At 51.1% G+C, this 25,950-nt stretch overlaps 1 protein-coding gene across 1 annotated transcript; it reads right to left on the bottom strand.

Moving 5' to 3' along the window:
* Nucleotides 1-2,300: 2,300 nt before the first annotated feature.
* On the bottom strand, nt 2,301-9,792 carry PERM1 (PPARGC1 and ESRR induced regulator, muscle 1). Its single transcript, XM_067566842.1, has 3 exons — nt 7,776-9,792; nt 4,458-4,574; nt 2,301-2,484 (listed from the first exon to the last, which is right to left on the bottom strand). Exons 1-3 carry the CDS (start codon nt 9,790-9,792, stop codon nt 2,405-2,407), a joined length of 2,214 nt encoding a protein of 737 aa, XP_067422943.1. The 3' UTR covers nt 2,301-2,404.
* Between the last annotated feature and the right edge of the window lie 16,158 nt (nt 9,793-25,950).

Genomic DNA, 25,950 nt, shown 5'->3' with positions numbered 1-25,950 from the left:
CCCGAATACCAGAGGGAACAACACATGGGGATTGTGGTGCTTGGGCAGAGCTGGCTGGAGGAATCTCCCACTGTGCCTGTTTGTACTATGCCACCAATAGTTGGCAGCCAAGTAGACAGAAAACAGTGTGACTGAGTGGTGCAGTTAGCAAAGTCTGTCAATCCCAGGACCTTTTTCTACTGGGCCTGTTGCTAGCTGGTTAACTCATCACTGGGTTTTCTAATGTGACCCACTGCTCAGTATGTGCCTGAACCACAGAGGAGATGAATCTTCTTTAGCTTCCAGCTGGGAGCCACATTGCTTTAGCTCAAAGTGTAGCATGCCCTGAGCGGTAGAAGTCCTGTGTTCAAGTCCTTTAGAGGGACCCTGAGGATGGCCGTTAGATAACTCGTAACACCAATACAAAACGAAGTGTAAAACAGAAGCAAGGTCTAAATCTCAGTGACAATTTAGAAGCTTGACGTTCGCTGTAGTACCTCCTCTAGGGCACTGGAGGGCGGGCTGAGATTGTCGCAGAAGGTCCCGTGGGACATGTTTACAGAGATGTTTGGAAGGTGACTAACCCTTAACACACGACTCTACTTCACCCCTTTCAGTTCTGGATCTCAGGCACCTTTGGCCTCTCTCCTCCTTCCCTGGATATTCGGTGCCTCCCCCCCCCCAGCCCCAGATTACTTTCTGAGGACTCTTTTCACACCTACAGGGGACAAAAGCCTACGGCTTCTCGTCAAGCAGCGACCCGTGGGATAGCTAGCGCTGGCGGGGAAGCGGTGGGGAAACAAACGTGTGAACGCTGCCACCAAATCTCGTTCCTGTTTATTGTTGCAATGTTCCAGCCAGGTCTGATACCTGCCAACCAGCCTGTTCGCTTACATTTTGGCCAAAGCCCCTTTCTATTCTCCTCCCCCACTAATTTCAACCTCCCTCACTGTGATGCCGTAAAGCAGACGGACCTACGGTTGTCTCTGGACCTTGCTACTTATCACCACTGAGGGGCTGGGTACCTGCGATCGTGGCATCTGAATACCCTCTGTCCCATGGTCCTTCAGTGTTTTCCCTTTCTCCCGTGTGTCCTCTGCATCCTCCATCAGAGCCTTTTAGATCTTTCCTAATTTGTCATCTCCTGAACCCCAGCCCCTGGACATACTCTGGCCTTGAAGCCCTCAAGCCATCCAGCCATGCAGGGCTAAAACCAGCCCCCTTTCTAGGACCCCTCAGTACCACTGCATAGCTGCTCCGAGGAATCATTGATTGAATGATACCAAGCGGTACCTCGCCCATGGGAGCAGAGTGCATCCTACCCCCAGCGGCCTCCCCACCCCAGTGCATAAGGGACTGAGGGAGGCCATTGAACCAGAGGTCTCTTGCACGGCAAGGCAGGGGACTGGCTCCAGAAATCCTACTCCAGCCTCATTGAAATGAACCACTGGCGCAAACATGGGTGATTTTTAGGAATGAAATCCAAGAGGATGAACTCCCTTGACATGATCCAATCCATGAAGGGCTGAGCTCTGCTAAACAAGCCACCTTCTAGGGTCACTTGGATACAGTCCCGATGTCACTGCTGCTCTACCGCTCAGTTGGGGACGAGCAGCCAAATTGAAACCTGCTAACATGGATATACGTTCCTCAAACCCTCTCCTTCCATCCTGAAATCCTCACCACTGCTAACTGAGACCACTGGACACCGAAAGACGGACGAATTGCCCCAGTTTCTTCCGCTTTGTATCTCCCCACTACCAAGCATTTCCCTTGCCACCAGCCATCAACTTCCAACCACAGGCGACAAAGGGGTAAGATTCCCCTTGGAACACACATCAATGCATGCAGCTATCGAGGACATAGCATAGCAAAGTGAAACAGCTGCACTTAGAGAGACTCGCTGCACTATAGGGACTGTGCTAGCATAGCTACGTCGCTGTAACTCTGCCAGCATCACCCTGTGGTGTAGACACAACCTACACTGACAGAAGGGGTTAGAACTCCACCTCCCCCAACGCTGGTAGCTATATTGACAGATGCATTCTTCTGCTGAGCTGTTTCTACACTGGGGTTAGATTGGGATAGAGACATTGGTCAGGCGTGTGGATTTTTCACCCCTCCCCGATCTGCATAGCTATGTTGACCAAGCCAGAGGCAGAGAGCAGAACTGAACCAGCATGCACGGGGCCTAATTCTATCCAGTGCAACAAAATGCACATAATGCCTATAACATAAACAGATTAAATGTCCGAGTTCATTGAAAGGGTGCTGCTGCCCATCATCCCGCTCCTTGCCCGGACTCTGCCAATGGGTCCAGCAGAGACACGGTTCTGGAATCCAACAGTCATTTTATTGCCAAAGGGTGAGGTGCAGGGAGTGTCTTCTCTCAGCCGTGTCTCTGTCTGGGGCCACATGTGAGTGGTTAGTTTCCATGCCGTCCTTCTACCACTTGCCGTCTGAAGTAACGGATGGCAGAGAGGGTGCCGAAGTTTGCCAGTAACACTGGAAAAGACCCGAACACATTTCCAAAATGAATCTCTAGGATTATTCCAAAGCCCTGGTTTAAGGTCTGTGCAGAACAAACAGGTTTCTGGAGCAGCGTTTCAGAAGATGAGTTGCTGCATATAATTTCCTTCTTGCTGCAGAGTAACCATTGGGGCGTTCATGCTGGTCTCTCTCCTTATTATAGCTAATGAACAATTTATCTGCACAGCGATGGGACTTTTCATCTCCGGATTGCAGGGCACTTTGCAAAAATGAATGAATTTAGCCTCACAACCCCCTTTAATCTAGGTAATATTATCACACCCATCTCACAGATGGGGAACCTGAGGAACAAAGAGGAGCAGTGATGCACCAATGGACATAGGAGTTGTGTTGGTCCCACTGCACAGGGCTGAATTCCAACCTGAGTGAGTTAGTGGCAGAGGGAGGCATGGATCCTTTGCTCTGACCACCTGGTGGCAATGTCCCCACCCTAACTGCTGCAAGAGGGCGAACAGCTCTCCTGGGGTATGCGCCTCTGATTGTGGCCCCCGCCAGAACCAGGAAATTCAGAGATGCATGACAGTGTAAATAGTGAAGAACAAAAGATACATTCACTTCTCTGCCCCTCCATTTAAAAGCTTTGAGTTGGGGTAGAGATGGACCCAACCAAATTCCCTAATCGGAACAGGCGGAACTTTGAACCCAGATCCACTTACTCCAACATCACCGTTGGCTACACGTGAGCCAGATTAAAACCATGGCCCACTTGGACTTAGGGTCCTGAACCTGATCCAAAATTTGCAGCTTAGCTCCCTCTTTAACTGAGTTCAGTTTTGACTAAATGTTCAAGACTGGGAGAGAAATGTGATGGGAATTCTATCTGGTGTGACTCAGTTTTGTCCCATCCATATCTAAAACATCAAAAAAAGGAACTGCAAGAAAGTCCAGTCCAAGATTTCCTTATGATTGTTCAACTAAACAATGTTAGCCAATGAACTATTCTTAGACCACAGGAGTCAGCTTCTCATATGACTTTATTACCTAATATGCCTCACTTGGAATAATCAGAGGGAAATCCTGGACTGGAATTTGCACTTCATTGGTAAGGGATCTGCTATAGTAAATGGGGGCTCAGTGATAGTTTTACGTTAGATTCCTGTGCTCAGCTGCAGATGTTTTGAAATATAAATTGTCAGCAGGAATATTTGTCCTGTGAGATATTTATCATATGCCCTGGCGTTGCTTTGAATGGACGGCAGAAGGACAAAAGTCTCATTTGTAGAACCTGAGCCTGATTCTGATTTCAAGCACACTGATGTAAGCCTGGAGTAAATAACAACAAACCAGTTGCCCTGGGGAACTCACTGCCCAAGGATATTATTGAGGCTAGGAGCTTAGCAGTATTTAAAAAGGATTAGACATTTATAAAGAGCGATAAGAACATTCAAGGTTTCATTAGGAAGGGTAAAAATCTTTAAAGGAACATGAAACCCACAAACATCAGGGTGTAAGACAATTACTAGCTGATGGGGGTCAGGAGGAAATGTCTCCTATGGGCAGGTTATTTCATAATCAGCCATTATATGGTCTCTTGCATCTTTTTCTCATGTATTTGGTGCTGGCCACTGTCTGGACACAATACAGGGTTAGTCTTAAGCAGTAGGAGAATTCCTATACTCCTAACTATAATGAAAGTCAGCAGCAGTTATGCTGGAGTAAAAATGGTATGAGATAGGAAGCAGGCCCTTCCTGGGTGAGAGAAAATACCAGAAATAGTCAGTGATGGACAGAACATTTCAGAGAGCAGGAAGACGACCTTATACAGTGACGGAGGAAGAGATTCTGCTCCAACCTGCATGATCAGCTTAGTGTTAGGATCTAACCAGTCGGATAACATTTCGATGTTATCTAAAGCTAAATCCCCCATGCATCTCCTCCTCCCCTTTATGTAAAGTGCTTCTCTTCTCCCACAGGGGCATCCTACATACCAGTCTTCCATGCGTCCGGAGCATGCAGATCTGACGTCTTCACGGCCCAGGATGCAAAGGCAACAAAGACCAGGCACATGTCCTTCTGTGTGAGAGCTAATGGAGGGTGGGGCCTTTCTGCGGGAAGAACAACCTGAAGCTAAGGGTCAAGCGGTACAACTAATACTCCTGTTACACTGGTCATTTCAACCTTGTCTTTCTGGTATATTGAACCTTTAAATTCATTTTCTTTTTCTTCAGTCCCCCAGTAAGTTTTTCAAAGGGAAAAGAGAAAGGATCTTTCGGCAAATTTTTACAGCTTTCCTCTCCCTACAGGTTTGGGCAGGATCACCTTCTTCTTATAATTTTTGGAGAACATTGGTCCATTTCCGGAAGAAACTTCCCCATAAACTTTTCATTCGACCCAGTTTTAAATAATTCACCCAGTTTTAACACTTTGTGGCCAATCAGGAGCTTAAAAGCTTGAAAGTAGCTTTTAATTTGTATAGAGAAGGGAAGTGGAGGTCTGGCTAGCTAAGTTATCTAGCCCCCTTTACCATGGGATATGAACATCTCACAGTCTTTAATGTAGTTATCCTCACAACACCCCTCTGAGGAAAGGCAGTGTCATTATCCCCATTTTATAGATGGGGAATTGAGGCACAGGGTGACTAAGAGTATGTCTACACTGCACACTGAGCCCAGGCTCTGACTCAGGTTTGAGCCCAAGCCCCCCTTCTTTCTGCACACAAATCAGTCTGACTTGGTTCAGGGAGCGCTCGGCACCCAGTTCCAAGCATGCTGCTCGAGAATTGGAGGGAGCAGAGCCCGAGTCCTGCAATGACCCTGTAGTTTTGCAGGGTGGGCACAGCTCAGGGTACACGCCTGAGTCAGAAGGGCTGCGTAGTGCAGTAGGGACACGTTAGCAGCACTCGGAGACCCGGCGCCAGCAGGTGGAAATGCAAGTGTACGCTGCAGTGCAGCTGCTCAAGTGTGGGCGTAGACACACTGAGGCTGAGTCCCACAGACCTGGGTTGACAATGCAAGGGAGACATACCTTGAGTGACTTGCCCAAGGTCACACAAGAAGTCTGTGGCAGAGCAGGGGACTGAACCCAGGTTTCTTGAATTGCAGGCTAACCACCAGGCAATCTTTCCTCTTGGGAAGAGGGTGGTCCAGTACAGACACTGGCCTGGGGGGGTGAGGAGAGACCTGGCTCTGCTGTGGACCTGCTGTGTGACTCACGGGGCGGTGCTTCCCCCACTTGCACAGCTGGGGTAATGAGACGTACCCATCCTTCTAAAGTGCTTTGAGATCCATGGATGCAAAGCATTATGGAAGAGCGCTAAGCATTGTTATTAGTTCTATGAGAAACCTCCGTGCCCCCTACACTCTGTCATGGCCATACTGTCTCTGGGCTGCTTTCCAGGCCTAATGGCAGGCGTCTCTTTGGCCCTCTCTGTCGGATTCTCCATGCTAGCAACCTTCGAGCCATGCTGCAAGAGGCTTGGTTTGTTTGATCAGGTTTTTAATTAAAGCCAGTTTTATTAATTAGTTACCAGCAAGGCAAAGGGTCTTTTCTCTTGGCAGATAAAGAGGCAGCGATTTGCTGAGTCACCCGTTGCAATGGCTCCAGCATTATTTGTTTGTTTTTAATAATAACTGGGGGCGGGGGGGAGGGCCGCCGTGGCTTTAAGCGCTGTATAAGCTTTTAAATAAATACGGTGGCTGTCCTAATGGGTCAGATTTCCTCTCCTTTTATTCCCATCCTCTCTAAAACCTCTCTCACCTACTCACAGTAATCAGCAATGCCTGAGTAACCTTTACAGGCTCCGGTGGGTGCTTATTAAATTAGCCCTGGTTCTAATGTTCTCAGCTATTTCTGTAGTCTGGGAAGGTCCCAGTATGCCTTTCTCTCCTGCCAACACTGAGCCTGTCACAGCCCATGCGCACCATCTCAGCAATCATCGCACTGTCCTGTGCTGCTAGGTACAGAGAGCTTTCCTGGGTCTTGACCAGAAATCCAGCCTCCTGGCTCCCCACTTCACCTTAGCATATTGTCAAGCAGCAAAGATGGATTCTGAACTCCTTTGGCCCTGGCCACAGTTTACACACATTTGTTGCTAGCAGGGTTTCCCAGACGAGTGTGGAGAAGGCTAGATCTCTTTCACACTGTACATTGTACCAGGTCGGAGATGGGGGGGGGGGGGGGCTGGCTTCAACATGATAATCTCTGCGTACAGGTATTGTTACGGTAGTTGTCACCTGTCTTTACACATAGTCTGTCTTCCCATTTCTTTTTCTTAGTGTGTGAGCAAGTTTTTAGTCTTGGAAGAAATGCTTGTGATGGTGTTAGTTTGGGTTATACACGGTTCGGTCTACAGGGAGCCAGGAGAGTTCGCTTGGCTCTCTGCTTTGGGCTCTGACTCGAGTCAGTTCTGGAGGCAGGGTTGCCCCTTGGGAGCGAGGCACTAGTGTTGGGTTGAGATTCACGGAAGAAGGGATTGCCTGCATGCTGTTTCTGACCACCTCTGTCCCAGGATGGGTAGATGTGCACTAATAAAGCAAGTTACACATAGAATATCCCCAGACTCCATGTCACTGATTTCTCCTTCACTGGGAAGCCGACCTGCAAGGCCCTGACACCTGCTACCGCTCAGCAGGGGGGTACAGTAGTGGTGGGAGAAGGGGCAACGTCCTAAAGCCGTTTGGGTCTGTAATGCCAATGGGATCGGCTCCCGAACAGTGAAGTCCAAGGCTGTTGTGCAGCGAGGGAACATGATTTGGGTCCCACTGCACGTGAGCAAGCTATGCTTTAACCATGCCAAGGGATTGAAAGTGAAAGGGAAGTGAAAGTCGGGTTGAAAGTGTATCCTCCAGCGTGGCTGAAGATGGGACCACAGGCTAACTAAGGGGGTGGCACAGTTGGGTTAGCTTGATTCACCGAGGAAAACACAAGAGGGACGGTGGCACTATTTCTGGGCAGCTGCATCAGGAATTTCAGGGTGTTGCTGGTGCCAGGGACTTCAGGGTGGCAGGGGGTGGGCACTGGAGAAACTAGTGCAGCATTGGAATTCAGTGCCGTGCCGGGAGCTCCAGGCAAACAGAAAACCCAGCACTGGGCCTGTGCTATCGCCCCAGAGCAGTGTAGAGGATGCAGAGGGAGTTTGGGGCAGAGGCACGGGGGAGTACAGGACCTGGGAGATCCAGCAGTGGTTCTGGGCAGCCGCCCTGAAGACACCAGAGCTTCAGTTTCCTAGTTAATCAGTGAGCCTGTTGCTAAAAGGGAGCATGATGTTTTAAACCCTGGGGCAGCGGGGGCCAGGATCAAACATTTACCTGCTAGGGCAAGGACCATCCCTAAATCCTCCGGCTTCAGCTGGCTTCTCCCGGTTGGCCTCAGCTGGAGAATGGGGAGCCTCTCTTTGGAAACTCTTGGTACCAGGGCCCGGTGGTCAGGGGGGCTGCGTCTGAGCAGGAGCATGGGCTTTCGCAGGAGGGATTTCAAAGCCATCAGGGTTTTTCTTGCCTCCAAGACTGGCATGCTCAGGAAGATCCCTCCCCAGCTCCTCCTGCCTCCTGCTCCATTGGTAAAGAAATGTTCGTAAACTTCAGGGATCGAGATAGCGCTGGGCTCTCCGGCTGTGGCCGAGCCCGGCTCCTCCTGGGTTTTGCATAGTGATGGAGTTTGCTCCAAGCTGCTGAACCTGTCTGGCTCCAAGCCTTTGTCTTTGCTTCCCCTTCCTCCTCCTCTTCCCCCACTTCCTTGTGGTTCATGAAAGAAATATTCATACATCTCAGGCCCGTACATTTCAGGTAACTCCTGCTCCTTCTCGGAGGGAAACAGTGGAGTTTTCTCCATCCCACCCTGGCTGTTCATCGTCCCCCTCTGCTCTTGGGCATCACAGAAAAAATAGTCATACATCTCTGGCCAAGTCAGGGCAGGTATGTCCCCCTCCTGAGAGTCCTCAGCCGCTGAATAAGGATTTAGGAGCCCAGATCTCTGTCTTCCCTGGGCTCGGTCATAAGCATCCCCTCCAAATGCCTCTGTGCTGCCAAGACACTGGGGTTCCCCAGTGCTGCTCTTGCCCGCCTCTCCCTGTGCTGCAGTGGGTTTGCTGCTACGGACCAATGACACGTTCTCCTGGATTCCTAAATCAGTTGCTTGCGTTGGCTTTGCCTGTCTGGTCTTCTTCAGTTCCCCTGGGAAGGGCTGCGCTGCAGGAAGTTTCACCTCCTTGCTCCTGGCGGTGCCGACAGCCTGGTCATCCTCCGGCCCCCCAAGAACTGGCGCAGCCCCTATTCTCTCCCCTCTGCTCTCGCGCAGTATGGCAGCCGGGGTTAATACCCCCATCGCTGGAGCGGAACTTTCCAGCGTCACGGCCCCATGCCAGGGCATCTCCTCGCCTGGGGGCGTTCCCTGGTGCTCACGGCTCCTTCCCAGGTGCACAGGCCCTGAGGGTGGCCCGACACGCAGAGAGTCACCCCCAGAGCCTGCACCAGTCAAGGCTTGACCTGGACCCAAATGGTCCCCTTGCATTTTGGGCTGCAGGGGCTCTCCAGATGGATTCTGGGACGTGTCGCTCTTGGGGTCTGGCAGCCCAGGCTCTAAGCAGAGAGACCAGTTAGCCTTGTCCCCCACTGGCCTTGCCATCCCCCCAGAAACAGCCAGCGCTGGGGAGCTCACATCCACTGCGAGAACCGGCCTTTCAGGCACTGTCTTCTCTGGGCTGCCTGGTAGACGCTCCCCTGGTAATTCCCTCACCTGCAAAGCTCCTTCTGGCAGGTAACCGTGGGCTTCTGTGGCCACACCCCGTCCTTCCTCTCCAGCCAACAGGGCTGCCCCTGCACGTTGTGCGGCCTGGCCTAGTTCCTTGCGGGGGCTGTCCTGGGGCTGGAGTGGCTTCTCAACAGCATGGCTAGCTAGGCCAGCAGAGCCGGCCCCCGAGGAACAGGGCAGCTGCCTGTCCTGGGTGCTGGGCATCAGCGGAGTCTGCGGGGGGGAGCCGGGTTTGTCATTCTCACACAGAAACCTGCTGACCGAGCCCAGATCCATTTCGTCCTCGCTGCCCGACAGCACCTCCTCCAGTGCCGGGCGCCCTGGCATAGGCCGGGGCAGGGAGATCTCTCCGGGGCAGTGTCCTGTGCCAGGAGCTGGCGTGCTGCCTGCCCTCGCTGGGACCAGCCTGTCTGTGCTGGGAGGGGCGTCCTCGCTGTCTCCTTGCTCCATGTCGCTGGAGCACTGCTCGTCCGCGGTGGCCAGCGCAGCCTGGATTATGCTGCATTCTTCTGACACCGAGTAAAATTCCGCCCAGTCCCTGTCGTTCAGCTGGATGCTGTACTCAAAATTCTCCATCTCTGCGGTGGCAAAGCAAAGGGGGAGTCAGTGAGGACGAGGGCACGGGGAAGGGGCACTCAGCTACCCACAGAGATGGGGCCAAAATAGCGCTCGAACCGTCTCAGAGCCTTTTATTTGCAATTAACCCTTCCCCCTCTGGTTCCTTCACTCTTCTGCTGCCACTAGGACATATCTTGGCATATTGATCAACATGGCAGGTGCCTCCTGCCCGAAGGTACCTTTGTACATACAGCAACATGACAGGGGGCATCATCCCTAGACACATCCAATACCTACAGCAGCCGGGCAGATACCTGCTACCTGGAATATTTGCAGCAGTTAAATGCTGGAGACAACACTTTGCTTTAACACAGCAGGAGCCTCAGTGCCTTCTGCGGTGAGCGCTTCTAAAACGCTGGCCTAAAGAGGCACCTTCTCTGTTAGGATCGAACGATCTTCAATGGCAGGGAGCACCAGCTTGGCGTTGTCGAATGTTGTCTGCATTCGCAGACGGGCCACCCTGGGGCGTTAACCGAGCAACTGCAAGAAGCTGAAGGTGCACAGACAAATTTCTTTGCAGCTAGGGTGCTGCAGATTCTCACACTATCTGGCCCATTGCTCAGCCGATCTGACCTTAACGGATGTGGCAAAATGTCCTTTCGGGTGCAGACTCCTCTGTGGATTGCACTTGAGATTTCAAGGCACTCCTTCCACCACACACTTTATCCCTTCTTTATAAGTCAATAGCTCCACTGACTTCAGTTTACACCAGCTGAGGATATGGCCTCTTGTGCTTCTTGCACGTCCCTGGAGGCACGACATGACACGCTGCAACAGTGCAGCGTAAACACATTTGAGCAGCAGAGGCTTTGCAAAGCCACAGCTGCCTTCTCAGCCTGGCCCATCTCCCGGGTAAAGCTTTTAACCCTACGCTGTGGGAAAAGGAGCAGAGAGACACAGCCGGCACGCAGGGCATGCGAACGCGTCCTACCTGTGGGACAATTTAAGCTGGGGATGGAGCCATGTGCAGAGTGGTGCAGTGAAATCTGCCCTGCGCAACACGGTGCCGTTCCCTGGACGGGGGCAGCGAGGGCCAGACTTCAGAGCGGCTCCATTCATAGGCCAAAAATAGCCCCCAACCTGTCATCTGAAACTCCATCTGTGCCAAGGGCTCTCAGAGGTCTGGTCCAGAAATAGTTGGTGGGGGAGAGGCTCTGAGCTTGCCAGCCAATGGGTTTCCTTCTTGCACACACAGCAGGTCCCTGGGCCACCCACAGACACGTGGGGCCCTTCCACTCTCAGAAGGGAGTGAGACCCATGGAACTGAAGGCAGCACAGGACCCAGCGTGCTAGGCGCAGGACGCAGAACTCACAGCCATTAGGTCCACAAAGAAGCCAGAGAGCAAGGATGGTAGCGCTCACAGAGCTTCCCTCTGCCCTGTTTGAATGGCAGATGGTCACATGCCCATGATAGTAACTGAGGCGAAGAGCTGAGTAGATTAAAAAAGAAAACTGAGGTCGGTTCTGTAGGGTTAGGGTCCCCAGGGTGATCAAAGCCTCAGCCTTCAAGGCATGATCCGTTTATCTAGGGTATTTCCAAGGCACTCATCAGTATGATCGAAGTGCAGATGTGCATCAGCAGATCCCCTCACATGGTCAGGGACAAATGTCCTCCCCTGTGTAGTATCGTGGCAGCTCTGCAGCCCTCTGCAGCCCCAGGCATTGGCCGCCGACAGAGACAGGTGCTGGGTTAGACAGCCAAGAGACACAAACGGTAGGTGGGGAAGTAACTTGCCCAGGGCCACCCAGCGGGGCTGTGGCAGGGCGAAGGAGAGACCCCAGCTCTCCTGAGTCACCTGCGTGCTCCCCCAAACCATGCTGCTTCCTGTTTCATATCCACTATACCCAGAGGCCTCCGCAGAGCGCTGAAATCCACACAACGGCACGGGGAGCATCCCTGCAAGTGCAGCAGTCATGCTTGGCCAACTCATAAGAAAAGCCATACTGGGTCTGACCAAGGGTCCATCTAGCCCGACTGCTCCCATGCAGGTTTGGCTACACCCTCTTATATCCCTGGGGAGCAGAATTATCCTGGGGTGTTTGGATTCCTGCAGGCCAGGCACCAGAGACGGGCAGCAGGGGCCCTGTTTGAATGCCATGCACGAAGGATGCTGTGTTACGGGACCTGTTCCCCGGCTGTGAGGTCCCAAGGAAATTGGGAGCGCGGAGTTCAGCGCACGCCTGTCTTGGGGAGTTTTTAACCCCACCTGGTTCAAAGGCATATGGCTCCAGAACACACAAAGCTCTCAGGCCTCCTTACACAACACCCGAGGGGGGCACAGCCGCGAGCCGTAGGCACACAGACCAGGAGACACTGAATTCCAGCCTAATCTCAGCTGGCTACGCTTTTTCCTTTCTGCTTTTACACTGTACGTGGGGAGGAGGCTCTTTCTTGCACTGCGGGCACATGGGGCAAAGCTGGAGCCCTCAGTTCATACGATGTCTGGCTCTGAAATTACTGCCAGGCCCTGCCCAGTGTCGTGGTGTAAACACTGACCAGAACTTGCTTCCTCTCTCTGTTCTGCGGGCTGACGCACGCTGGGGGCTTGTCAAGCAGAGAAAATATGGAAGGAAGGAGGTCGACTGTCTTCTGTCCTTATCTTATTTATAATCTGGCTACACCCAACCCCCCCTACTCCCCACTACTCCCCCATAGACCCAGAAGGGAAATGGATCAGCTTCCTTTTCTTGACTACAGTAAACTTCCTTTCTCGGACTCCTCCGGCAGCCGGGGAGTTAGTCAGCGAACCCGTCGCACGGTGCCCCGCAAACCGCAGCACAGAACATAAAAGAGTCAGGCGCAGCCAGACGGAACTGAAAGCCGAGCGTGGGCTGTCGGGCCACGTTATCAGTGTCATATTGACAACCAGAGCTGGAGCAGGCACACACCAAACCCAACAGGAACTGCCGCGCCCCACCACATGTTCCACCCTGGGCTCACAGACTGAAACAAGGCTCCGCTGAAAAGACATCAAAGCAGTCCGTTCGCTGGCCAGGGCAAAGCCCACACACCATCCGGGAGGGGAGGGGCCGGCGGAAATCATGCACTGGCTAGCACTTCTGTACAGCATGACCAAGAGAGAGCAACACCGGCCTTCAAAGACAAGCCTTCCCAATACGCTGCCCCTGGGTCAGATGCAGGCTGCAAAAGGGGCATTAGGTGACTGGCAAAGGCAATCCCACAGTTCTAGCCTTAACAGGACCGATCATATTTCTTTCTGGGGGGAAGTGTGAGACCCTGAAACCCCTCTAAAGTCGCCAGATCTTCAGGGTTGGGCCGGTCACCAATCAAAGGAACACAACCTGGGCTATGCCATAAGGACTAGACAAGGGTGGATAATTATAACGTATATTGTAATACTGGCTAGAGGGCGCCATCTACTGAGCAAAGGGTGGGAGGACATAATTCTCCCCAATAAATCCTGGCCTCTGTTGGGAATTGGGATTTTTTTGTGTTAAGGACGTGCTATAAATAACTGGAACACAACCATGTAATTGAAGATGGGACTGAAGTGAAACTGCAGATCAGACCTCAGCCGGCCAATGCAGGACGCAATGTGGGACAAAGCCAGAACAAAGAGCACCGAAAAATTATTCATCCGGGCCAGGAAAACTTAAAACTGCTGTGGAATTCCTTCCTTGCGTGGCAGTGACTCTTTGTATAACCTCAGGCTGGAGATTTGGTATTTCTGGTGTAAAATGATTTTCGACAACGAAAAGTAGGGGGACAAAGCCGTGATGCATGTTACTGTGGGACCAAAAGGAGCGATTGCCTTCAAAACAAGCTACATTCGAGGGACAGGCCCCTCATTCAAACTTTAGAGGCATTTGGAACCCAAGTCCGGCATCCAAGCGTCTTGGGATTTAGCTTCAGTCTATTTCGCCGACAGAGGCAAACTGTGAAGTTTGGCTCCCTTTACAACCATCCACCATCTCTATATGTCTGTAGTGGGGGAGGAGAGTTATAAGGACCGACTTTGCCATGGAGAGGGTAGGAAGAGTTGAGAGTGACAAGAGAAAGGCGTCCGTGTGGCCTAGAGCCAATCTGCTTGTCACCGCTGATGTAGCACTAAGACTGGGGAGCTCTGAGCTGACAGTTTTCTGTCTAGCTGCACCTTGCGCTCGATTATGCCGTCTATGTCCCATCTTGGGCCAGCTCTCCTGCTGCCACTGACGCCGTGGTTTGGATTGTCCTTCTTCACCAGGCGATGCATTCAGGTGTTCAAATCTTCCACGCAGGCTGAGAACCAGTTGGCAGAGTTTCCACCCTTTGGTTCTGTTCTGCTTCTTAGGTGATTTTCCTGTTTTACGATTGTTCTCACATTTCAGGTGCTTTGCCATGTTGAGATTGTCCTTTAGCAAAGTCCCCCCCAAAGTACAAATTACAATAAATTCCTTTTAGACCCATATCAATTTTCTTTAATATTTCAGTGACAGCTATTCCCCCCCTCCCCCCCCCTGGTATTAATCATGCAGCAGTAGGCTGTTGCATGCAATGACCCGGAGCTGCTTCAATCCAGGGGGATTTGTTCAAACTTTCTTTTGGGCCTCAGTTGATGTGAATTTGTATGATCACTGTTATCTTGAATATGAGCAGGATTACACGTAGGACCTTCAGAACGAGGGCTATGAACCGCTACAGCTTGAACTAAGGCGATAACTCTCCTAGCTGGATAGCACAAACATCTCCTTGTGCATCAGGCGCAGAAGGAGACGCTTACCACACACTGATCAGTGGGTTAAATTTGCACTGAAACTCAGAAGGAAATTCAGCTGAAACCACCAGTCTGGTTTTGCTGGTTTGGGGGCAAGTAGATGGCTAGGAAATATCACCCCAAACCACAGATGTTTGCCTTGTTTCTGCCCAAACCCATTAACTGTTTCTGTCTTCTCGGGAAAGTCAGTCCTCAGGCTCTCTTAACATTCAGCCCATATTCCCTGAGAAGTCCACAGTGGGCTCATGCAAAGGTCAGCCCAAGCGGACTTGAAATGCAGCCCAAGCTTGCCTGAAACACAGCCAAGCTCCTCCAACAGGCTTGCAAACCTGGCCCGAGTTTCGGGCTGCTAATCCAAATCTCACTGGGTTTCAGGTTTCCTTGCAACGCTTTGGCCCGGCTCGCCACATAAATGCAGCCTCAGGCGGGCTGCGCGGCAGTCACTTTCATTGGCTGGCCTTTCCGTGAGATGGCAGGGGCAGCAGTGAGCGGAGTCCCCGCCAGCTTGGCTCTGAAGAATGGGCGGGTGGAAATTGGGGTGGGCAGCCAGCACCGAGACACCAGGCTTTTAAACAGAATTCCCAGGCCTACTGCAGGCCTTAAGTACTAGTGGATCCCAGAATCCAGATGTCCTGCTTCTTCCCTGAGTTAAATCCATCCCCACCCTAAAGAGATACGCTAGCTTTGCCTCCCAGATCCCTCATCCCCACAGGGGTTAGTGCTACGCCAGAGAGGAACAGAGCACTTCATCTTGCCCCACTGCTCCTGGTGCAAAACTCAATACAATGCTCCAGCTAAAAACATGCTGAACGGTAGAATTTGCCAGCCTTTTTAAGGGCTTTAAAGAGACTCACAGGGTAAAATCCCAGCCTTACTGGAGTCAATGGGAGATTTGCCATCGACTTCAACTGGGTCAGGATTTCGCCCCTGGAATATAAGGTTTCCTGCCATTTCCACTAGGTGTCACTTAAGGACAGACAGTTTAGCATAATTCATTGATATTTAACCCCCTCTTGACTCACAGTCTTATCACAGTCCTAGGCCACTGGGAGTGGGATACTGGGGTGTTTCCCGTCTCTGACTGTCCAGTTTACGTGAGTGTACACGGCAGGTTTTCCCAGATTTGCTGTTTGCATTGCGATGCTGTGAACTGCACCGGTACAACCATATAATGGCAGAGAATGACGTAACGAATTGTAAGGTGAGGCTGTGACTGCCCCGAGGTTGTGGGGAGTCATTTCTTTTAAACCACGGGTGGCATTTTGATGTGTCAGTTTCATACATGATTGGAAGCTCTTTGAGGCAGGGACCATCTTTTTTGGGTCTGGGTTTGTACCGTGGTGTTTTTAATCAAATCCCCAGTGTCTGGATTCATGCAATTAGAGGAGAATCTCAGCTAATCTTTTTTTTTTTTTTTAAGTCAGTTTCTAACCCTCATGGTTTAAGAGAAAAGCTTGAGAACATGACCCAAGTGAACCCTAAAGACTCAGCGACCAGAAGGCAAAGAGGAAAAGCCCTTTTTAGAAAAAAAATCTCATGATTTTTAAGCCAATTCGTGATTTCAGGGGCCTGGTTCATGCTTTTGAATGCCTGGGACTGGCCATCCTGAGTGTGTGTTGCATGCTGGCTACTCTTGCGACAGCGCCAGAGGTGTGCCTGGCTCTTTCTTTGGAGGGTGGCGAAGAAATAAGCATTGTGCATGCGGTTTAGGAGGGAGGACACCTTAGACCTGGCAGAGGTAGGGATGTGGGGGAGCTATGGGATGAGGCAGGGAAGGAAGAGGGGGAGGGAGGGAGACCAAGGAGTGCAGAGCTGCACTGAGTTGGCAGATGTAGGGTATAGACAGAGGGGACCTCTGGCCTGCCTGCCTGTGGCGTGGTTGGGATCCTGGCCGCTGTAGCCAGTGGTAGCTGGACCGCAGCGATGCTGGCTTCATGTTCTGTCTGGGCTGCTGACTGAGTTTTGTTTTAGGTTGAAATGACCTGCCCCACCCCGCACACAAGCTGTTCCAGATCTGCAGGATTCAGTTAGTCCTTGAAGTCCTAGTAACTCTTCGTTCTCCGCGCACCCTCCCTCCAATCACATTCCCGGCTGAACCGGGGCAGCGTGGAAATGTTATTCTCACTCCCCTTGGACCTGCCACGGCATTGATCTCAGCCCACCCACGGTCAGCGGCTTCAAAGAGCAGGCGGGAGGTCGGGTTGCAAGCACAGCACGCACTGGTTGCCCTCTCCGCACCACCTTCCACGTCCCAGCTGAAGAGTGCAGGCGCAAAGGCAGAAACTCCCGGGCAGGCTGCAGTCTGCAGAAATTCAAGCTGGCTTGAATTAAGCCAGCACTAAATGGAACTATGACATCAACCCTTCAGATGCTGGGGCTGTAATTCTGTCCAGGCAAGGGAGAAAATGAATGCTCTGGGTGATAAAGATTTAACCTCCCCCCCTCCGGGTAACACTGTCTGAGTGACTTGGGTCTGATCTGCACTACAGAGTTCGGCTGACACAAGGCAGCGTAATTCTACCTAGCTATGGACGCGGCCACACTTACATTTCTCTCCTGCCGACAGAACTGCCCCACGACGCCGACTGAATAACTCCACCTCCACGAGCGCCGGAGTGTCAGGGTCGATGTAGTTAAGGTGACGCAGTGCCAGTGTAGACACGGTATTGCTTACGTCGCCCGTTACTGGTGTGCAGGAGCTGGCCCACAATGCCCCACACTGACAGTTCGATCGATACAAGCGCCCCTGGGGAGGATGTGCACTGCCAGCGCAAAGCACAGACACGCACAAGTGATGTACTTTCTGCAGTGGCTGTATGCTGATATAAATTAGGTCGACTTCATTTTGTAGTGTAGACATGGCCTTAAATGCCTGAAGTTCATTTTCGAATGTGACTCAGGCCTGGTCTACCCCTAAAACTTAGGTCAACCTACCTACATTGCTCATGGCTGTCGATGGAGTGTAGACGGACCGAGTCTTCCATCGACCTAGCTACAACCTCTCGGAGAGCTGCTTTAATTACACGGACAGAAACACCCCTTCTGTTGATGTAGCAAGTGCCTCCACCACAGTGGCATAGCTCCAGTACTGCAGCTGTAGTGCTTGTCATGTAGACATACCTTTGGGTACTTAGGAGCCTAAAATCTCATTGAAAGGAAAGGCTCCCGGGGGCTTTAGTCCCTTTTGAAAATGGGAATTGGGCTCCTAAACCACTTAGGTAATTTTGAAAATTTCATCTTCCAATCTGCAAAGGGTTAAAAAAATCTTCGGCCAGTTTTCAAAGGAGCTGATACATTTCCTGATACAGGAAAGCTGATACAGGAAGTGGTGCTGGTATAGTGCATTGGTGCAGAGCCCAAGCATAGACAAGGAAACTACTATTATTGATATTACAGTGACATCGAGAGATCCCGGCCGAGATCAGGGTTTTGTTTCACTGGGTGCTGTGCAGACACGGTGAGACACACGGTCTCTGCTCTGAAGGGCTTACAGTAGACAAGGCAGATGAAGGAGGGAAGGAGAAACAGGCACAGTGAGGGGAAGTGATTTGCCCATGGTTACAAAAGAAGACTGGGATACTGCCAAGATTGGAACCCAGTTGTCCCACCACCTAGCCCAGCACACTATCCACTAGACCATACTGCCTCAGGCTATTACCACATGCGACTCCTGGGCCCAAGCAGTCATGGAAACAGTCTTTGCACTCAGGTGAAGTACTTTTGCACTCATCAAATTGGGGAACGGAAACAATATCTTTTGAATTATCTGACCAATCAGAAGTACTGAACAAAGCACAAAGAGTGCATAGTCACAGAGAACGGTTCAAGGTCCATCCACCCATACTAACATTCGGGAGGCCGAGGGGGGGAAGAGGAGAAATTACTCAGACCCGTTGGAATCACATAAATTTCAGGAAACCGTAGTCCAAGCAGAGCTCCATAAGCAAGAGGAGAAGTCAGGTTTGTTGGATAAATTATTCATTGCAAACTATTGCTAAGTAGGATAATGAGATGAAATTAGCTATGGAGCCTGAGGTCCACATTTCAGATTCAGATCAGGGCCCAAATGTGCCCCAAATTCAAGGGCGAGGGTTTAGATTCAAGTCCAAAGATAACATACTGTGGGGGGAAGGGAGGGTGTGTGACAATCAAAAACATCTTCCTGGTCGGAACTATTGTACCATGGCATCATCTCCCTAGCGGATTGGACAGAGCACTATAAAACATTGCCATTGTATATGTTGTGTGGGTCAAAAATATAACTGGGTTCAAAAAAGAATTAGATACATTCATGGAGGAGACGCCCATCAATAGCTATTAGCCAAGATGGGCAGGGATGCAACCCCCCGCTCGGGGTGTCTGATTATCTCTGATTGCCAGATGCCAGGACCAGATGACAGGGGAGGATCATTCGAAATTGCCCTGTTCTGTTTTCTCCCTCTGAAGCATCTGGCACTGGCCGCTGTCACAGACAGGACACTGGGCTAGATGAACCATTGGTCTGACCCAGAATGGCCATTCTTATTTTCTTATACGATAGGGAACACGCCTGCTCTAGCCAGGGGCTGAGGAACACATCTCTCGGTGGAGGAACTTCTCCAGCTTTAATCTCCATGACTCCATGTCGTCAGGCAATCTATATTGCTCACGTGTTTGCTGATCCATTTGGTAACATGTATTGCACATGCATGTCAGCTGTTTGCAATGAGCAGGGATGGCTGTTCAACCCCATGGTTCTCTCTCACAGTGCAGAAGGGGTCTCCCACCCATTTGTTCACACAACTCCCTGGCTGCAGGTCCGTGACAATCACTTAGTTGTTCAGCCCAAATTTAAATAAGACACCGTTCCATGTAACTTACGTGCTCTTAACTAGGTTTGGCTGCTCCAACACACAAGAGCTGCTTGGTACAGAGAGCTTAGTACAGTTCCTGATGGTCAAGAAAGCTGCCTGTATAACCGGAGAGGAGACTCTTCACACCTTTGCCCAGTCCCCTCTTGCACTGCTCTCTGGTTCCTCGCCTACCTTTCAGTAGACGAAAGGCCCAGGACATAGGAATCATTCTGACCACGGCCCACAGCTGTTCAGTGCGCTACGGGAAATGAGATAAGACTTCGTCTAGCTGGGAGAGCCTAGCAGAGAGGCACAACCGTGCTCTCATTACTGGCAGTCCCATCTCCAATCTCAGCAGGGGCAAAGGGACGAATGGGTCACGATCTCACCCCTAGGGCTGGTCCCTCCAGGTCAAGGTGACTGAGGCAGATTGGCAGAGCTTGTGCATTGTTGCCCATGTGTTGCTGTGCCATCAGCCTCCTGGCCTGGCACCTCTCACCAGCATTGCATTGATTCGCTTTGTATCCGCACATACCCCACCCACAGTCAGCTGTCGGTTCACACACACACAAACACAGCACACCCTGTGTGCCGGCTGTCGATCAATCCTTCGCCAAGCAGAACCAAACAAACCCCCGCCTCTTTATCAGGCTATTGTCTTTTGAGGAAGTACCATTGTTTCATTCTTCAGAAACAATGCTTTAGCAAAACTCTTCTACAGCAGCAATTTCTTCCTATCTTCCTGTCGCACCTACGCACACATACACCCAGGCCAAATCTGAGGGCTCCTGCCTTCCATGAAATTTTTGCTTCCCCTTTTAAGGAAAGAAGAGAACTACTGTATTTATTTCCCTCTTAATCATAGTAACTTGAGGTGCATGTGGTTTGCCATTTATATTAGCCTAGGAAGTACGTGTGCTTACATTTTTCTTGGGACTTTTCTGGATGCCCCGTGTAGCTAATTAAGTTCCATCCGCACTGCAAAAATCCTGGTGTCTGAAAGAAGTTTTTGAAAACTGTTTTGGGTGACGATGTTTTACTGGCAAATGCTGGCCGGGGTGGATGGGAGAGAACAGGCTCGGTCGCCTCCGTGCATTAGTGCCTTATGCTAGCAAGAGCACAAAGAAATGGTGGATCAGGCACTGAACTATGCTGCCGAAGATCTGGGTTGGCTCCTGGCTCTACCACAGACCCCCGTGTGACCTGGGACCAGTCTCTTCATCGCTGTGAAGTGGGGATATAGCAATTCCTATTCTGGAGGCCGGGAGGGGATGTCTCTCACTGCATGCAGTGCTCCAGGCACTGCTGTAATAGTACTAAAAACCTAGCTGCTCTGTGCTAACGGTGATCTCTATATTCCCTGGAGCTACTGACAACTAATCTCTGTGCGCTGATTTAGCCGCTGAGACCCAACCAAAGAGACAGGAACAACTGCAGAGACGTGGCCAGTTTCTGGAATGAGGGTTGAAGTAGGATGAAAGGCTTGGGATGGGCAGATTCCCTCCCTACAGCAGTTTCTAGATCGCCTCTTTTGCTTTGATTTCTCAGGGGCTCATAGGAATGCAACATTTGCCGGATTGGATCGGTCCCATCTAAGTCCAGAATCTTGACTTCAGCGGTGACCATGACCTGACTGTCCGGCGGGAGGCAGACACCGCCATATAAAGCCCCTGGCCAGTTGCACAAAATTCCCTGAGGCTCAAGTGAAAAGAAAGGGGGTGGGAGAACCCTCAGACCTCCCTGAAGCCCCCCAGGGTCACCAGTGAGATGCAAAAGAGAGCTGCTCTTCCACGGGTTCTTTTTAGTAAACGAAAGAGGTCGGCCTTGGCTGCTGCCCATTCAGTGCTGATGGCACTTGCCCAGCGGGCTGGCTACTCGCTGCCCCCCGCCCTAAAGTTCAATAGGGAAATACCAGGCATTCAGCACTACCGGAGGGGAAGGAGGCGCCTACTCAGGTAGGAAGCCTCCACTGAACTAATCAAGCTGGCAGTGGGGCAGCCTGAGGTAATTGCCCAGGCAGCAGGTTGGGGTGGGGGGCGGGTAATGGGTTACAGCAGAAGCTGAAATCTATCAGTCAGCGGCCACTGTGACTACCTTTTTATTTGTCCCCTTGGGGAATCACTGCTCAGAAAACCCCAGCGTGGCTCCAATGCTCCCCCCCCGCCCCCATTCCGGCATCTTAACAGGAAGCAGCCACATGAATCAAATAGAAAAATCACATTAAGAAAAAAGAAGAAAAGGAAAGGAAAAGAAAAAGAAAAAAGCTCTGTCGCATTCATCAGAGGTCACGGGGCCATTCCGGAGCCTTCCCAATTACCTCGCGCAGAGTGGTGCTAATGTGAGATAATGATGGTGTATGGCCACTAATGAGGCAGGTTAGCCAAGGCCCAGAGCCCCTGATTTCCTCCCATCCTCAAGAGGCTGGGGAACGTCAGCAGACGAGCCAGGGATACAGCGGCAGCAGCCAATGGCTCATCGGGCAGGTGTGGGCAAGGCACATCCCGTTCCTCGCCCCTGGTACACAAGAGAGTGGTGCGGCCAGCAGGACCACCTCCGACTGCCTTAAGCTGCTGGGTCAGGTGCCCGTTCTCCGGCTGGGTGTACTAGAGGTGGCCTTTCTGAAAGAGACTAACCAAGGCTCAAACCTAAGACCTTGAGCATTATAGCTGAGTACCTCAACCATTCAGCCACTGCATCTCAAACCCCCCTTGGCCTTAATGAACCTGATGAAGACCTGCCGGACAATGGAGGAGGGGGAAAAGAAGAGAGGCTGGACTCCTCTTTGCGGCTTTTGCAATGAGGAGAAGTCTCAACAAGGCCCGTTCGCCTCCTGCTCCATGAATTACCCCGAGCGATGTTGACCGGCTATCCTCAGGCACTCACCACAGCCCCTGGGCTGCTTACACCAAAATCCAGCCTTATGAGTGCTTCTTAACGCAGCTGTAATCTGCAGCTCACACCTGCCTCCCAACACAGAGTTTCCAGATCCCCCCACAATCCCCCCAGCTCTGTTTAGGGCAGAGGAGCCGTTCCTGAGGAGAGGCACAATGGGCCTTCATCTCACGCCGCCCCCATTTAGCGCGGGTCGGATGGTGTCAGTGCTTTAATGGCGGGAGATAAAGTCTCTCTCAAGCTTTCCCCAGGCAGGGGGAAGTGCTGCTCCAGGGGGAAGGCTCCCATCCTGGAGTAGCATAGCATTGTCTTCATCTCCCTTTAGACTCACGCCCCCCTGGGGCCGGCTGTGTGAAAACTTGATTTGTCTGGTAAAACTTTGACTAAAGCAGCCGTGCAGGGGTCCTGGGTCAATATTGGTTTTGGGGACAGATGGAAAAAAAATGTTGAAATGTTCAATTCTATTCGCCCTCTGCTGTGCTGTTTGTCTCTGGCCTCAATGCCGGGGCAGTCTATTAGTGCAAACACCCCTTTGTCTTATAGCACAGGCAGGAGGTAGAGAGACAAAACGCTGTAACAGAGATTAAAGTAAGCCCATAAATGGGAAAAAACCACGGGGTCCCCAGCTCTTTGAATGGGGAGGGAAAAAAAAAGAAGCAAAAATAAAACAAATGATACTTAAATCCAAAGTCCAGAGAGCGGGGGAAGTTGCCCATTAAAAGTAATGGAGAAGGGGGACTGGATAGCTATGGGGAACTGGTAAGAAGAGGCAGAGTCTTTCATTTCTAAGTCACCCATTCAGGACCAGCCCGGATTGGAAGTGATGGCACAGTGCAAGACAGGACTGCGTGGCGGACCTCTGTGAAATGAGCTCCCGGGTCTCAGTTCATCCCCTGCTGGACAGGTGCCCACGCCACATCCCACACAAAAACCAATCTGCACCATCGCAACTGGTTCATTTGCTGGCAACCTCAGTAAAGTGGCTGTGGAATGAATGGGTGATAGGTGAGTGATCCTCGTACAGTGCTATGCCAGGTGAGAGCCACTGGCAGGGCCAGTGGGAGGGGATGTCTGCCTCGCTGCCACCCATGTTATACCCGTGGAATGGCGAGCTTTGGTTTCCAGGGCACCTTTCCCAACACTCGGTGCATTCTAAGCCCTGCATCAGCATGCTTCTGGCCCGAGAAAAGCCTCCCCCGTTTTTCACAAGAGGCTCTTTGCCATCCATGCATCCCATTGCTTCGTCAGTGACAAATCTCTGTCCAGCGACTGCTACGTCCCGGCTAAGCGGGCTGGGAGATGTAGGTGACAGGTAGCATGTGGAGGGCCTGAGTCACAAAATACCACGTGGGCTCAGGAAGTGTCTGCCTTGCTGGACTTTTCCAGCTGGTGCATGCGTGGCAGCATGTGAATGCCATCAAAAGCCAAGAGCCGGCAGCCAGTAAGATTCAACCATCTCACTGCCACGCGCCGGTGTGACCCCACTGACGTCAGTGCAGATACTGGTCTGATGGAGAACAGATCCAGGTCCTCTGCATTTCATAAGCTTCTGCAAAGCTCACAAAGTTTCAGTGTAAACAGACGTACAGACTATGCAAAGCTCTTGCTTAGGAGAAATTTACTGCGTCTACTTGGTTATTTCCTCTTAACACAAATAGATCCAGCCTGTCTCTTCCATGCTGTTCTTGGGAGGTTCTTAGAAGTCTGATCTCCTCTACAATCAGTGACTTGCGGAAAATCTTTCCCTTTCATCTCTCCTGCGATTCACCCAGCCCTTGCAGGTAGCGTTTGCAGTGACACTGAGCTGCACTCCTATGGAGACCCATCCTAAGCCTCCTCTTCCTTTAGGACGTCCTTCTGCCTCTCCATCTAATCACCCTTCCAACACAAGTGGTTATTTCCAGCTGACTCGCCGGCAATGAAAAATGGGGACCGGGCTAAGAAAGTTGCCGTTGCCCTTGCTCTTGCAGTGTTTCCAGCTCTCATGATTTTACTGTGAATCTCATGATAATGATGGTTTCCCTTAAAGCCCCAGCTTCTGGAGTCAAGTGAACATGTGATGATTTCAGCCTTCATTCTTAAAGAAAAAGTAAGTTTCTGGCCCTCGTGGCTGTGGTAAAAGCTTCAAAATGTGACCCCACTGCACCCGAACGGCTCAAAAAGTAGAAGGCAAATGAAAAGAACACCAGAGCTATTCTTTTTACATAATCTCATGATTTTTTTGATGAGCTGGATTCATGGTTTTCGAACATTTGAGGTTGGCAATACAGTGTGCAGAGCCATCAAGAACTAACTGGGGTAGGACTAGGTCTGGCTTCTGACATCCTTCTGGGGCCGGGGAGAGGAGAAGAATCTGTGCTGACTCAAAATGGTTATTCTGCCCCAAGGCAGTGAGTTCTGCAGCCTTCACACCAAGAAGCTGCTCTTTGAGCTCAGGGAGGCTGGAACACTGTGTATAGTGGGAGGTGCTCAGAGCCCATGAACCAAACTGTAAGCCCTGTCTGTGATTGAAACCACTTCAAGCCAGGGGTGCTACCCCTAGTTCCGGCACCTGTTTGAGCTTGCAGCATTTCAGCATTCAGGAAAGCACATTCTAGCTCAGGGAGCTGTTTGGTAAAGTTACTGCATGGACACCCTGTAGCTCCAGTTCCCAGCCACAAGCACACAGGAGCTGCCAACTGCAATTCGTCCAGAAACAAGAACAGCCAGCACATGACTGGAAGTGAGAGGGTGGTTGGGGCGGCTGAAATCTCCAAGCTTTCCCAGGAATACAGGCCCTAACGTGTTACGTTATTAATTATCTCCAGCTTTCATTCCTCCCACAGTCTGCAAAGGGAAAAGGGTGGCAGGACAAAGCAAAGAGGGGTGAGAGAGAGAGAAGAGAAAAGAGATTTAAAGAATAAAGGTAGAGAGAAGAGGGCTGGGGAGGGAATGCTGGAGACAGAGGAGGAAAGAGAGAGGGCAGGGTTAGACACTCATTACGGTTTGGGGGGGGTGCTCAGATCCTATGGTATTGGGGGCCTTCCAGGTATATTGAACTAGCGAGCTAGATCCTGAATTTGCCACCAAGCTAGAGTTGCGTGTGATGTTTAGTTACAAAATCAAAGCTCAGAGTAAGTTCCCTAAAAGATTTGTGAGAGTCATGATCCTTTCCAGAGTGACCCGAGCCCAGTTTCTGCCTCAAGCGTTTTGGTTCCCCCCCTGCCTCTCTTGAACCCTAATGCAAATGCAGACTGTCAGCAAGTAGCGGTTATATGCAAAACCATTTCCACTCTGTGGCATAATACAAAACATTTTCTATCCAATAAATAAATAGATAACTGCAAAGATGAGTAACACCTGTGTGCAAATCTCTCCCCAAGCCCCCCACCTCCCTTTCTCTGGTCCCCAGCGTGGGTTGGTAACTGCTGTCTAATAGACACTGAACCAGAACCCTGCGCTGTTGTCAGTTGGGAACGTTGCTGTCTACATAGGTTTATCTGTCTACACAATTGTATGCCACTTGTGGCAATGGAAGGGCCTGGGGGGTGGAGTTTATACTGTAAACAAGAGGCAGTTGGAGTGATCAGACTGTGGTGTTTCAGGCCCTGGGGTAGTGATGCCCTTCAAATTCCCAACTTGCTGCCCCTTGTCTAAAGATAAAATCGAGGCCTTTCTCCATCTGAGCGTTGCAGAAC

The sequence above is a fragment of the Emydura macquarii genome, unplaced genomic scaffold, assembly GCF_026122565.2.
Source record: "Emydura macquarii macquarii isolate MOO-44397 ecotype Brisbane River unplaced genomic scaffold, CSIRO-AGI_Emac_v2 contig_2768, whole genome shotgun sequence".
Taxonomy (NCBI): Eukaryota; Metazoa; Chordata; order Testudines; family Chelidae; genus Emydura; species Emydura macquarii.
The sequence above is the reverse complement of the archived record's forward strand: the minus strand, read 5'-3'. Positions and strand labels throughout refer to the sequence as shown.

Excerpts from the sequence above, each read along its gene's own strand:
- PERM1 (XM_067566842.1), bottom strand. The coding sequence starts at position 9,792 with ATGGAGAATTTTGAGTACAGCATCCAGCTGAACGACAGGGACTGGGCG. Across the intron at positions 4,575-7,775 it reads GATGGTCCTTGCCCTAGCAG|AAAGGCCCCACCCTCCATTA; the intron begins GTAAATGTTTGA and ends TTCTTCCCGCAG. Across the intron at positions 2,485-4,457 it reads TCCGGACGCATGGAAGACTG|TGTTACTGGCAAACTTCGGC; the intron begins GTATGTAGGATG and ends GGTCTTTTCCAG.